A 13,718-nucleotide genomic window follows, 5' to 3' on the forward strand; every position below is an offset into this window, starting at 1 on the left:
ACAGCTCCCGGCAGGCTCTTCCCGGCGCGCTCCCGTCGGGCACTGCGGCAGGAACAGCGGCGGGAAGCGCTGCTGCGCCCGCCGGAAAAGATCCCGGCGCCCAGAGCCGGCCCCGCCGCCCAGGCCTTTCCGCGCTCGGCCCGCCCGCCATCCCGCCTCGCCATGACGGACCGCTACACCATCCACAGCCAGCTGGAGCACCTGCAGTCCAAGTACATCGGCACGGGGCACGCCGACACCACCAAGTGGGAGTGGCTGGTGAACCAGCACCGCGACTCGTACTGCTCCTACATGGGCCACTTCGACCTGCTCAACTACTTCGCCATCGCCGAGAACGAGAGCAAGGCGCGCGTCCGCTTCAACCTGATGGAGAAGATGCTGCAGCCCTGCGGGCCGCCCGCCGACAAGCCCGACGAGTCCTGACCCTCCTCCTCCTCCTCCTCCTGATGCCGGCCGATTCTCCGCGCGGTTCCCGCGAAGGACTGACCGGGAGAAGCCTCGCAAAATGCCTGCCTCCGGACTCTGACTGTGCGGTCGTTCACCTTTTTTCAAGTGGAATATAATAAAGCTTCCTGGGCATTCCTGATGTTTGGTTTGGTAGTTTCCTATTGCGAGCTTTTTGTTCCCAGAGTGCAGAAAGTTTCAGTGCAACCTTCCGAGGTGAAAGTCTCGGATACAGCATTTTCCCGACCGGGCGGATTGATGCTTGCCTACAAAACTCGGTTTTGGGGGGAGAGAGGGGAACTTTGTTCGTACTCAAAGGGTTTGATTTCTTGGTAGCAGTAGTATGTGGGGTGGTTTAAAACTCCAAAATGGCTTTTCTCTAAACACTATTTTCTTGCCTCATTATTCATCTTTCCTGTACCTTCGGGGTTTTCAAACATCGATTATTTCTGATACAAATTAGCTACTTTCTCCACACCCCCCCCCCTTATGCTTACTAGAAACCTAGCATTCAAGTTTTTTCTCCCTTACATCAAAGATACTAATATTGGCTTGTGCCTTGTTAATATGGAATAAGAATATAAGGATTATTCACTACTTAGAAGTAAAATGCTTCAAGGTGACGCAGATCAGATTGCATACTGAACAGATATTGATTCTGATTTTTCACTTAAAATAGGCTTTCTATTCACTTAAAGTAAACATAAATTTTTACTTCTAATAGATGGAAAGACCTCAACCCAAAACAGTGAGATATGTTGCTTGAAGAAATAAAATGTTGTAATTTCTGTTATGTTTGTATTAACATTGGAGGGGAAAGTCCATCGTTTGTGGTCCTGTTAAGACACTATGGGTTATCAGTGATTATTCTGTGAAATCGGCGATCTCGAATCAGTACATCCATCTTCTGAAGAATTCAGGTGGCATTTTTCAAACTTTGCTGCACATGGTAAATGAGGGCATGGGTGAAGCAGTCAGAAAGACATTTTACCTGCAAGTTTTGTGGGGAACTATTTCAGTTCACAGTAAATAAGGGGAATATGTAGAAAACTGATTTTCAATTTGTCTGCAGGCTCGTGCAGGTAATTTGAAGAGCATCTGTTCCGCACTCACTGGGAAGCACGACTGAAAGTTTTCTGTAACTTGAATTCAAGCACTTAGGCATAGGTATGCAAGGCAGTCCTGCAAAGATTGGGCAACATCTACATCTAAATAAATCAAGTTTCCCGTTCAGTTTAACAGTTCCTGTTACAATCTGCTCTATTGCCAGCTCTTAGAACCTTGCCTTCCATAAAGCATCTCCTCAGCAGCCAGCTGGTGTGTGCAACACCAGGGGGTGACAAAGGAACTTGAGCCTTACTGCTGGGCCTTGGCAGCTGGAAAAGTTGGGCTGAGGATAACAGGTGCCTTTGTAATGGTTTGCAAGCTGAATTTGCAACGTTTTGTGAAGTCTTGAATCTCCTACAATAAGGATAAACATAAGCCATGCAGTTTAATCACTCCTACATAAATTAGAACTTGAAACTGTTTCACAGGAGATTTCTCTGACCATAAACTAACAATGAACTCTATCTGTGGATATTCTCAGCACATTTTAAAATGTGAGCAACAAATATGTGACACATAAAGATTAATGCTCTTTTGCTGGCCAGCTGTTCACTGTAAAGGCCAAACAGCCCTCAGGGACAAGTGAAGATTTATGTGGTGAATGAACTTGCTAGTTCTTCTGGTTATACTTGCTTGAATCCCTGTTAGGCACATACCTCTGTTTTAGCATGGTTGAAAGATGTTTTTAGAGTGTCTGTACTAAGTAATTATTATGAAACATTATAAACACTTCCTTAAGAAATTGAGAAAACGAAAGGAAAGTTCCAATTCCTAAGAATTCTAGATAAACTTGAAGTGAATTGGGAGACACTGAGGAGTTTGTTTCTGGATGATGGTATTTTTCCTAAATCCCTGAGCTTTTAAAAACCCAATAAAGGCAGTGAATTCTTTTACATTTTATTACTAAAAAGGGTAAAACCTACAAAGAACAGAGTTAATTACCTGCCCTATTGGGATGCATCTGATTTTTATCTCTGTCCTGATTGAAAGATGACAGATACCATTTATAAATCGACTTGACATTTGCATTATGTTCCTTTTACATCCAAGCAATATGGTTTTTAATGAAAAAACACGTGGATACTTAAAAAGTTTGATAAAGCTTTCCAATAGAAAAAAAGTCATAGGTTTTTTCAGTGAAATAATTCTGAAGTTCCAAGTGTGTATTACACCTTTTTTCACAATGAGTGAATAGAACAGCATGGGAATCCTAGCACAATTCCATCATTCTATTGCTCAGAATACCTTGATTTTTTGTTTATTTTCTGATTTATCAGAATGATAGCACGCCAGTAGTTAACATTGGCAAGGTGCAGCCATTGCACTAGTGAGCAGTTTTCTGCAAACTGTAAAACTTGGGCCAATTCTTTCATTTTAGTCATGTTCAGCATAAAACTCAGTTGCTTTGATCATTTGTATATATTTGACTTTCATAGATGATAACATTTGTAGTGTCTGTTTTAGCATCAGGATTTTACTTCAGCGCATGAGATAATTCCTTTTAAAAGATCAGCTATTTTAAGCAACACTGTCTTTTTCCCTCTTCACCACAAATCAATTAATGCAAAAGCAGCACAACTGGTTTCTGAATCCTCATTGGAGTTCTGTTGGTTCTGTAATGTACCACTAAGTCCATTGATTTTTTTTACTAAAATGAAAAAAAACCCACAAACATCATCCTTCCCTCACAAGACCTGTTTGGCTTCATGGTTGTTTTTTGGTTGTTAAAATTTAATCATACAGTATTTAATTTTAGTACTGTTGTTATAATACATCCATAAATGTATGCTCTATGCACTTTTTACTGCCCTGGTGCTAGCTTAATTGCCCCAAAGAACTTAGTTACTTTTAAAATGGATTAAACTGGCACATTGCTGCAAGTTAGACAATCTTGTTTGAAAATCCTATTAAAGTTCCTTTATTCTGTGTCTATTTGCTATTTTTCTTCTATATTAGTCTCTCTGTTAATTTCAGTCATATATGATTTGGGAAAAAAACCCTTGGTAATATAATACAGTTCACTGCATTATTTGTTGCCTTTTGAAACTGAGCCATCATTCTATGCTATCATGAAGAAATGTGTAAGGATGCTGACATACCTGAATGCTTCTGACTGCTCTAAAAATAGAATTAGAATAACGTTTTTTCCCGGGTTCAGAATTTCACCATTTTTCAATCTCATTTTCATACCAACTTGCTAATTACTTTTATAGGAACAATCACAAAATATGTTGGACTTTCCCTTGTAACATCTACCAGAATAGTGCCTGACACAAATAGTTCACACCTGGAATTTAGTTTGAAATCCCCATCAAATGGCTGGAATCGTCCACCTCAGATACATCTACTTAGACTAAGTGATTTTTGTGAAAAAGAAATTTAGTCCAAAAAATTGGTACTTTGATCAGGGATGAATGGCAGTTCAAACTTCTTGTAAGTTGCAAAAAAAAAATAAAAAAATCAATTTTGAGATGATACATGTGAAATTAGAATTTTAAAGCATGTAAATTACAACAGCCTTTACTCAGAATCAAGAGAGGTGTGGTTGCCCCATGTGTTTTTTTGCTGGACAGTTGGCTTAGAAGCTCTCAGAGTCTGATGCCTCACAGGTAATGCTGATATTGGTGCTTGTGGGGCTGCAGTGTAAATCTCATTGCTGAAATGGATTTAGGATTAACTTGCAAAGGTTTGTAAACATCCTACAAAGCCCTGTGGTTGCATTTAATGTTTCTCTTCTCCCATCAGGTTTATAGCTTGGCCTCACGTGGCACTGGCATAATTGAGCAGTGAGCTTCTGTGAACAGACGGGGAATAAACAACTGGATGTGAAAATGTCTTAAGTTGCATTTGCCCAGAAACCTGTATGTTTTATATTCTGAGCCAGAAGTCATTACAATCTGTGCAGAAGCTATGGACTACTAACCTGCAGGCTGCTGCATGATTTGCTGCATGCACAGCTGAGCACACGTGTAAAGCCCAGAGAATCAGAATTAAACATGATCACAGTGCACAGCTGAGCAGACATCAGCTGGTATAAACAAACAAGTTTTGCATTTTCTCATGCTTGAATAGCATGTAAGCAATGTTCTTTTCATACAGCATTAAAAGAAATTGAATGTACTTTCTAGTTTTTTTTTTTTTTTTTTTTAAAGGGGTAATATAGTTACTAGCCTGATACATGATTTTCCAATCATGTATCATCAACTACACTAGATCCTCCAATTTTTAGTATGCATCATAGACTGAAAATTTATTATTTTGATTAGTCTGAGCTATAGAATTAATGGAGAAGCCAGGGATATTTAGAGGATGTAGAATGTTTTTTAAAATATAGTTTTCCAGAAACAAGCAGTGAGCTTCTAATATCATGTTCAGGATGAAGATAAAATTAGTTGAATTTGAAGCGTATTTCTTCATGTACTACCTTTTCCAGTGATAGCATGGCCCCAGTGTTTAAGTATTCATCTTACTGTTTTGATAAGATTTCCTAGAGGAAAAAGAAACATTAGGAAACTGGTGACTTGAACAGTTACTGTCCTAATAACATTGGAATGAAAAGTCAAGGAGGAAAATAAAGCAACGTCTTTCATCCTGTGCCAGTCCATTTTTGTGGGGGAAGAGAAGCTGAAGGGGGCTGATAAGAAAGGTAGGGATGGACTGAAAATCAGGGTCTGTTGTGGTAGAACAATGGTTTTAAACTGAAAGAAGGTAGATTCAGACCAGGTTTAAGGAAGACATTTTTTTCTATGAGAATGGCAAAACACTGGAACAGGTTTCTCAGAGAGAAGGTTATAGATGCCTCATCCATGGAAGGGTTCAAGGCCAGGCTGGATGGGCCTCTGAGCAGCATGGTGGAGGTGAAGATGTCCCTGCTCATTGCAGGAGTGTTTGACTAGATGACATTTAAAGGTCACTTCCAACCCAAACCACTTTCTGATTCTATGATTCTAATGTGAGTGGGAAAAATCTCGTCTTATCAAAGTATCATAGATGGTACCTTTCAAACTGAGCGAAATAAAGGGTACTCTGTTTTGCTCTGGAAAGGATCAAAGCTGTTGCTAAAGTTGTGGAAATGCTCTCAGTGTCTCTCTCATGCCTTTGCAATGCAGGGCATGTGACAATGTTACTTTTCAGCTGCAAAACCCACAGGCTTTCATGTCATTGTGCTGAAGGATACAGCTTTTTTTTTCAAATGTCCTTCTGCTAGATCACTGTCAAGGCAACATTGCATCTAAAACATTCAGGCCTTTAGCTGTTACTACTCTGATTTCCATTTCATAGTATAACCATAGCGTGAAATTAATAAAACTAGTTAAAAAATACTGAGGATGAAAGAATATCTGGCACCTGCCCCTCCTTACCTCTTTTGTGGAAATCCTCTTCACATTTTAAAACTCAGAAATGCAGATTCAGATTCACTGCTTCGTATTTTAAAAGCCTAAGAGTGCCTTTGGCATTATCAGACCACTGTTTGTGGTGGTTTAAGAGACAGCAATAACTGGAACAGCTAAGCTCACTGCTTCACTTGCGACTGCTCCACAGTGCCTTTTTGGGGCAATTTTGTCGCCCTGATTTTTTAAGTTTTTCTAAGTCTTCTGATGTTTGTATTCTTGTAACAAACTTACTTTATGTAAATAACTTATTGGTTTTCATTCTTTTATGGAAGAAGAGAAATTTGATAGACTTTTGGTTTGTCCAGTGTCATTGGAGAGGTGACACTGTCACCCCCAATCCACTGTCACTTTTAGAAATCTATAAATATTAGAGTCAAAAATTAAAAGTGCTCTTTTTACCTTGGAAGAGCTGCATGTCTGTATCATGTTATTTTGTGTCCTATAGTGATAAAACTTTCTACTCATGGGCCTGGACTCTGCAAGGTATCACTGGGTCAGACTTGGCTGAGCAGGGCCTCCTTGGGCTGTCCTGAGAGTGACAGACTGGGAAAGTGCTCTGTGACCACACCAGAGCTTCAGAACATTGCTAGGCCTTCATACAAGTGTTGTTTAAAGAACTGTATTCTGGTTTTCATTGCTTGTTAAAATGTTTTCCTTGTAAGGCACTGGTTCTGAATCAGATATCTGCAGACAAATCTGTGGGCACTGCAGCTGGCCTGGGGTGAGCCTGGGATGGTGAAGTGAGTGAAGCCTTTGGCAAACAGTTCCCCCAGTGCTCCACTTTGTGATTTTATTCCCAGTATTTTGATTGATGTTTATGATGAGTCATTAAAGGAAAGAGACTATTCAAAGATAGTCCAAAGATACACTATTTAGATAGATATCCAAAGAGACTATAGTTCAAACAAGTCATAGGAAGCAAGTAGTCCTGCAGGATCTCAGCAGCAGGATGACTGTCGGGTGGGAAGTGAAGACTTTGCAGGACAGTGCAAGCCCACAGGCTGGCTCTGAGCCTTTGCTCCCCTGCAGGCTGGGATTTACCAACCTGCTGAGCAGGGCACTTGAACATTCAGCCTGTTAGTCAGCCTGGCCTGGGTTGTACCCAGCTTTCACCATCTCATCTGGAGATTGTTATTGAATCACGGTGTTTAACCACTCAGTGTCTCTCTGGGTCAGGCATTTATGTGACTTTTCTTCTCTGATGATGAAAGTTTCTGCCCTGACAGGTGCTTTGCAAGCAAGGGATGAGCCCCAATAGGGCCTGCAATCTAGTCAGAAGAAATGTGTATGTGAAGCCCAGTGGAAAAGAGGATCCCTAAGAAAGCTGGAGGAATAATGTCCAGGGACATCACTTTCTAGCTGCAGAAACTTCACACCAAAGTTTTGTGGCTGTGAGCTGCAGAACATGGGCCTCATCCTTCCAAGGGTATCACTCTGAGATACTTCTTGGCTCTCAGAATGAGAAACATGGTGCAGATGAGACAGTAAAAAGCCAAACTTAAAACACTGAAGATAAATTGAGGTAACATTCCTAACACATGCACTGGTGAGACTGCCAGCACTGGCAGAAAGGTGGGCTGAAATCAACAATGTACAAGAACTGCATTATCTGTTGTACGTGATGTATGTTTTCTAGGAAATGAGGCAGCAGCATTGAGGGATCACAGTGCTTAATAATTCTTAGAGGAAGAGATTTTATTCTTCATGCTGCCCTTATGGCAGTTAGCTGTAAGCCTTTTTCTGAAAGCTTATCTACCCCTCCGCCCACTTCTCCAAGGACATTACCAGGAAAGCTAATGTCATGAATCAAGAACAAAGCATTTTTCTTGGCAAAGCTGAGCAGGGAGCTTCAGGGGTTGTCTACGGAAAATAAAGGAAGATGTACATGCAAAGTACAATGCTTGTTCCTGGCCATCACTTGTGGGGATGGTCTTTTCCTGCAAAAAAGATAACTTAAACTGAAGATAAGGGCTCAAGAACAAGTTACTTGTGGTAAACAACAACGAGGACGTACCTGCTGTGCTGTAGCTAGCGGCCATTGCACATCCTTTCTTTAGGGTCAAATATGGGATTTTCCTCCCCTTTCTTGGAGGAACTTTCCTTGCATCACTGAGGCACTATAAGGAAAAAATAGGGCAGAAAAATCTCCCTCAGGAAGTCTTCCCAACGTAGGTAAGTAGTGTGCTGCAAGTTCAAACCGAGTTCCCTGGCTGTAAATTCCACAACTTTGGCATAAGCCATTAAGGGAATCAGTTTCAGTAACTCATGTTAAGTCTCTCCTGTGGAAGGGTAGAAGTGCTTTATCAGACTGGAGAGCAAAATGTTTTTTACCAGAGCTCTGTGACTGTGTCCCATTGCACAGGGGATGGCAGCCAAGACAGCAGGGTGTATTCCAACAGCACTGTGACCACTTGCAGGTCTCCACCATCGGTGTGAAGAGAAGCACTGTATAAAATCAAAAAGGTTAAATGAAACAATCTTCTGCCAAGGGAAACCTCTTTAATCTTGTGAACAACTTTCTTCTTTCTAATGTGTTAACTCCAACTCAAAATCGCATAATGGAAAGAGACAGTTGATCTTTTGGGAAAGGAAATGAAATCTTGTGCAACAGAAAAGAAAGACTTACAAACACTCTGGAAAGGAGATGTGCTCAAATAAAATGCAATTGAAAAAAGCCAAAAAAACCCCAATAAATTGGGACATTTATTGACTAGAAGAAAATGGTTTGGGAGGAAATGAGGTGCAGTGCCAAGGACCAAAACATGTTAAAATGTTGCACTGATGTTGCAAAATCTGGGGAAAAAAATCAAGGAGGAAGTGAGAACTTTGAAGGGAAGACATGAGAGACATGGCATGGATACTGGAAAAAAAATCTTTGCCAAAGTGATAGCCATCAAAAGGCATGGGATGCCATCAAGTGCAGGGGCATGCACCAAAGCTTGCCCAATTGATTCCCATTGAAATCCCAAGAAATTGTTTCCCTTCCCCCTTGTAGGAAATGCATATGTTTCAGACAGAAGAGCTGATTCAGATGCTTGAGAAGGACGAAATATGAGTCTGCTCAATCAGTTGGAGAGAATTTTACTCTGAAGTTTGAAAATGGCACAATCTCAAGTTTAATTCTGGAAATACCCTAACACTTAGGTATATTCAAGGCAGAACTAATCATATACATGAAAGAAAGGCATTCAGGGTTTCTGGGCTTCCCTCTTTGGATAGCAATGACATCCAGATTTTTCTTCAGCTTTCAAGATGGTTTTGCAGCCAAAGATAGCTCAGCGATGAGTAAACTCTAGGCGGTTGTTGTATATATAAATAATCTCAGTAGATTTCTGGGACTGATCTTACTTGTTTGTTTTACTTGTACCTTTAAAATATAGTAAATTACACAGCACACAACCTCCCATCCTGGGCATCTCCTCCTTTGCCTCAGAAAAAGATTTTGTTCCTAGTTTGGCCAGAAAATTTGTGCATCCATTTTCCACGCTCTCCCTCAGAATAAAGGCATGACAAAGACCTAGGACTGAAGACGTTATTAACTTATGTAATATTGCATTAAGATAGTCCTCAGTCATATTGGGGATTATTAGAGTTGCATTATTTCATTATGGTCAAACACCTAAGCTTTTGTTCTTTTCATTCTAAGGGACAGCAGGCCAGTGGGTTCGTTCTTGCCTTTAGTCTTGAGCACTGCCTGGCAATGGAAAGGAAGCAGCACTCGGGAAAGGCGGGGAGGGAAGCTCAGGGCTGTTCATGCCTTCTCTGCTCAGGTGAGTAGCGAGACGTCAAAGCCTCTGTCCTGTGTACATCTGTCCTGTTCCCACCCATCCCATTCCAAAATCCCCTGTGCCTGGACTGGGCTAGGCCAAGCCCACAGGAGCCTGACCAGGACAGGGATTTTGCTTTGCATTGCATTGCATTCACATGTATATACCTTTTAGAGTCTTTGGTTGAGTCTGAGGTGAAGTTTGGCAAGGGAGTCCACTTTGAACCCTGTGACTCAACGGGAGGTTCTCCCCTATTCGCTTTAACCCTCACACTTTCTTATCCTTACTCTTGTCCCTGTCTCTGCACAGATAATATTTGGGTTGTGTCCACTTTTGTGGTGATTTATTTCAGATTTCAGTTTGCTTTTTCTCTGTGTGCTTTTACAATCTAGTATCTGTAGAGCAAACCTTGCCAATGAACTCTGTCATGCTTTCTCTTTTACCTGCTTTTACTGATGACAACTTCTGGGGATTTTAATATGATGCATCTGCTACCTTCTTAGTAACAGCCATACCTGATAGCTGTTACTAAGAGATAGTTTACAGAAAATACCAGCCTTCCATTGTGTGATACTTTAGGTGTGATATGGAAGTGGCTCAGATAAAGGGACAGTTAAAAATCACTATTCTGGAGTTAAGAATGTTCCATATAGAAAGTTACTGTAAGTCAAGGTTTGATATGCTGATCTGAAGAAGACTTTTTTGCCCCATGTTACTTCTTATGGAGGCCCATGTCTTAGAGTTCTTCTGATGTACTTCCTATAGCGCATATGATCTGGTGATTAATCTGTTCCTGAGGCTGATAATCAGACTTCCATTTACAGCTGAAGATGTGGCAATATGTATTCCAGTCTCAGTGTCACAAATGTATTTTTTTTTCTGTTTCCTGACAATAAATTTTTTACAGTATTTGGACATTACTCATCATTGCAAAGGCAATGGAAGTCAAGAGCAGCTAAAGAGTCCAGCCTGGGAACCTGTACAGATACAAAATAATAGGATGAGTTTTGTCTATACTTTGATGGCCATGAAACAGACCAAAGAAAAGAAAGCATACTCCAAGCACAAAACATAGAAACACAAAACATACTCCAAACATTGTGCCAAAATGCAGAGATAAGTTTGCAGTTCCTATTCTGCTAGAAGAGGATAAGCAAGATTTTTGAGAAAGAAAGAACAGTTACTATGGATGCATGGAGTGTTTCAATGGATCCAAAAGCACATGCTCACTGTGTTCACCTCATTTTTCAGTTGTAGGGCCTTCCCTTTATCTTACATTTGGTATGTATGTGAAGTAGAAAGGGACATGAACAAGATGGCATATTGTAGTGTAAATCTAGACAGTGAGTAGATGTCAGATGTATTCTGAAAATCTCGCAGGAATTCTAGAACGATGAACAATAGATCAAGGTTTTTGTCAGAGCCTTTCAACAAAAGGTAAAATCTGTCACATGCAGGGACAGCCTCTAGGTGTCACTTGAGTATAAAAAGTAGGAACAAAGTTTGGGATTGGATAACTTAAGTGCTTTCAAGACACAGTGCTATTTTGGTAGAAGTTAATTGTTTAACTTATTAGTGGGTTATTTTCTCATGATAGCAAAATATAATCAAGCTTCTGGTATTTGGCATTCTGAGCAAGCAATCTGATTGTTTCACATAAGTTGGAGCTTGAGTAATTTATAGGGCTGCAGAAAGAAGAATTTTAAATATATGATATTGATAAGAAAAAGAAGTGTCAACAAGTTAATCACCTATTTCTTTAAGAATTAGAGATCAGTTGTGCAAGATGTTCTGCATTCTGATATAATCGCATCTTGTGTTCTAGATTTCTAGTGCTTTGAAAACAAGTAATAAAAACTTACTATGCTAGAAAGCTGGTGTGCCCCAAATATGTGGATATTGGCAGTAGAAATGTCTGTAGGTGTTTTTTTGAAAACCTAAATATCTGTAGCAGCTTGTCGGAGATCTGAAAGTCTTTGAACTGAGAATATTTCTGTGTTAGTTCAATCCTTGACTCGTTTCCTGCTCCTTAAGTGAGTGTCCTCCTTTCAGGGAGGCATGTAAGCAGTCCTTCCTCAGAAAAGAGTTTTGCATGTGTTTAAGAATGTCCTTTATCCTCATTGACTTTGTTCAGCCATGTTACCATCTCAAAGTGTTTCCTGTAGTAGGTGCACGATCAGTTATGACCAGGGGGTCTTCTTTTTCTTGTGTTTTATCACCTTTGTGTGAATGTTGTTCTTGATTGTTCTCATAAAACAAATTCTGTAATGCAGAAAGCTTATTTCACAGTCTATTACAGTTTTTACTTATAGGCCAAATGCAACAAATTCTTACATTAAAATTCAGGAAAACATTTAAAGAAACCTACTATTTCCCCTCCTCCCCCCTTATTTGAACATATTTCCAGTTTAGGGTTTTAAAAGGTTTTAAGGAAATCAAGTCTTAGTCATCTTATTTATGCAGAGACTTGAAGCAAGGGTGGAACTATGAAGTGGCACAGTCCTAGGATCAGATATTAACAGGAAATGTAAGACTCTTTTGATTTTAAATGAAGTTATTAGGAGAGTCACATGAACACTCCCTTGTAGCTCAGCTTGTGTAAACTCATTTTATTTCACTGCCAGAAAACTTGTTTTCAGAAGCCATAAGTTCATATTTTGTGTCCAGACAATGAGGTCATGAGCCCTCTGAAGAAAAATTTTATTGTGTTTTCACTAAAGTTAGTGCTTCTTGAGCAGCATTTCCTGAAGTATGGTTAAATCTCTACTGACGTCTGCAGGAGTAGAACGTTAAGTCTTTTTGAAAGAAGGTTATCATTTGGAAAACTCTTATTATGTTTGCAGAAACCTTCTGGTACTTTGCCACAAGATGGCAGTCTAACAGCACATGATGTTAAATCGAATTTTTCTGGTGTTCTCGAAACATTGAGGATAGAATTTGTCTGTAACTAAGTGCAGCAATGTTGCTTTTTAACTTTTCAAAATACTATTGTTCCCCTTGTATGGTTAGTGCATCTTTGCATATGTTTTAATTACATTGTTTTCCCTTTCTGCCGTTTATTAGCTATACAATAAGCTTTAATAAAGAGTAATCAATCTCCTGAATATCGCTATTGTATCCTATAGTTAATGGTATTTTATTTGTAGACTACTCTCCACCATATTTTTTTTCAGAAAAATAATTTATTCTTTAAAATGTACTTGTTTTGTTTCACAATGTAATTGTTGATGTGATTCATCTGGTGTCTTTTTTTTTTTTTAAAGGATTGGGGTTTTTTAAGAAATCAGTTTGGAGAGTATAGTTTGTAGTCCTTTGGTAGTTCTCATAAGTCTTCTTTTTCGGTCTTCAAGCCTATATTTTTAAACATTATTGTTTATCTCCCTGGGATATTTTATTCTCCAGTATTTTATTAATATTCAGTTCTTTCTATGCTTTCACTGCTTTGAATTCTTACTCTTACTTGAGTAAGAATCACTATTGTCAGCAAAAGAGTGGCCATTTTTTAACTTGGGGAATACTTTAATAGTTCTATTGCAAATATGATATTGTGAATCCTTACTGTTACCTGTTTCTAATCAATATGTTGTGGAGTCTTGCTAGATCTTCACTGAAGATATTTGAGAGGTAAATGAACCAATTTGTTTGCCTTCACAACAAATTTTCAAGCCATATTTATCAAGAACGTTACTGTTTTGTGCAATTTATGTTTTTATATCAAAGCTACTAAAATTTTTTCATCCTTTTGTACTTAGCCAAGGGCTAACAATATTTTGGAATTGTACTGGAATCAAAGTCCTTTCTAGATGGACTCTGGTGATCCAGTTGAATGTGTTTCACTTGGCCAATGCATAAGATGGAGCTGGTGATTGTAGACAGAACTTTGTGCCTGAGCATGTCTAAATAGCAGTCAAAGGAAAGATAGCTTGCAGCAAGTTTTGAAATTTATTCAGTCTCCAAGAAAGATGGAATGAGTTTTGACTGGGATCAAATAACCTGAAAAATCTCA

At 39.5% G+C, this 13,718-nt stretch overlaps 1 protein-coding gene across 1 annotated transcript; it reads left to right on the forward strand.

Moving 5' to 3' along the window:
* The first annotated feature begins 46 nt into the window (after positions 1-46).
* On the forward strand, positions 47-586 carry SF3B5 (splicing factor 3b subunit 5). The gene has a single exon (XM_039707711.1). It carries the CDS (start codon positions 163-165, stop codon positions 421-423), a length of 261 nt encoding a protein of 86 aa, XP_039563645.1. The 5' UTR covers positions 47-162; the 3' UTR covers positions 424-586.
* The last annotated feature ends 13,132 nt before the right edge of the window (positions 587-13,718 follow it).

The sequence above is a fragment of the Passer montanus genome, unplaced genomic scaffold, assembly GCF_014805655.1.
Source record: "Passer montanus isolate IOZ18808 unplaced genomic scaffold, ASM1480565v1 scaffold2, whole genome shotgun sequence".
NCBI lineage: Eukaryota > Metazoa > Chordata > Aves > Passeriformes > Passeridae > Passer > Passer montanus.

What these genes read in the sequence shown, in the direction of transcription:
- SF3B5 (XM_039707711.1), top strand. Translation starts at nt 163, where the DNA reads ATGACGGACCGCTACACCATCCACAGCCAGCTGGAGCACCTGCAGTCC.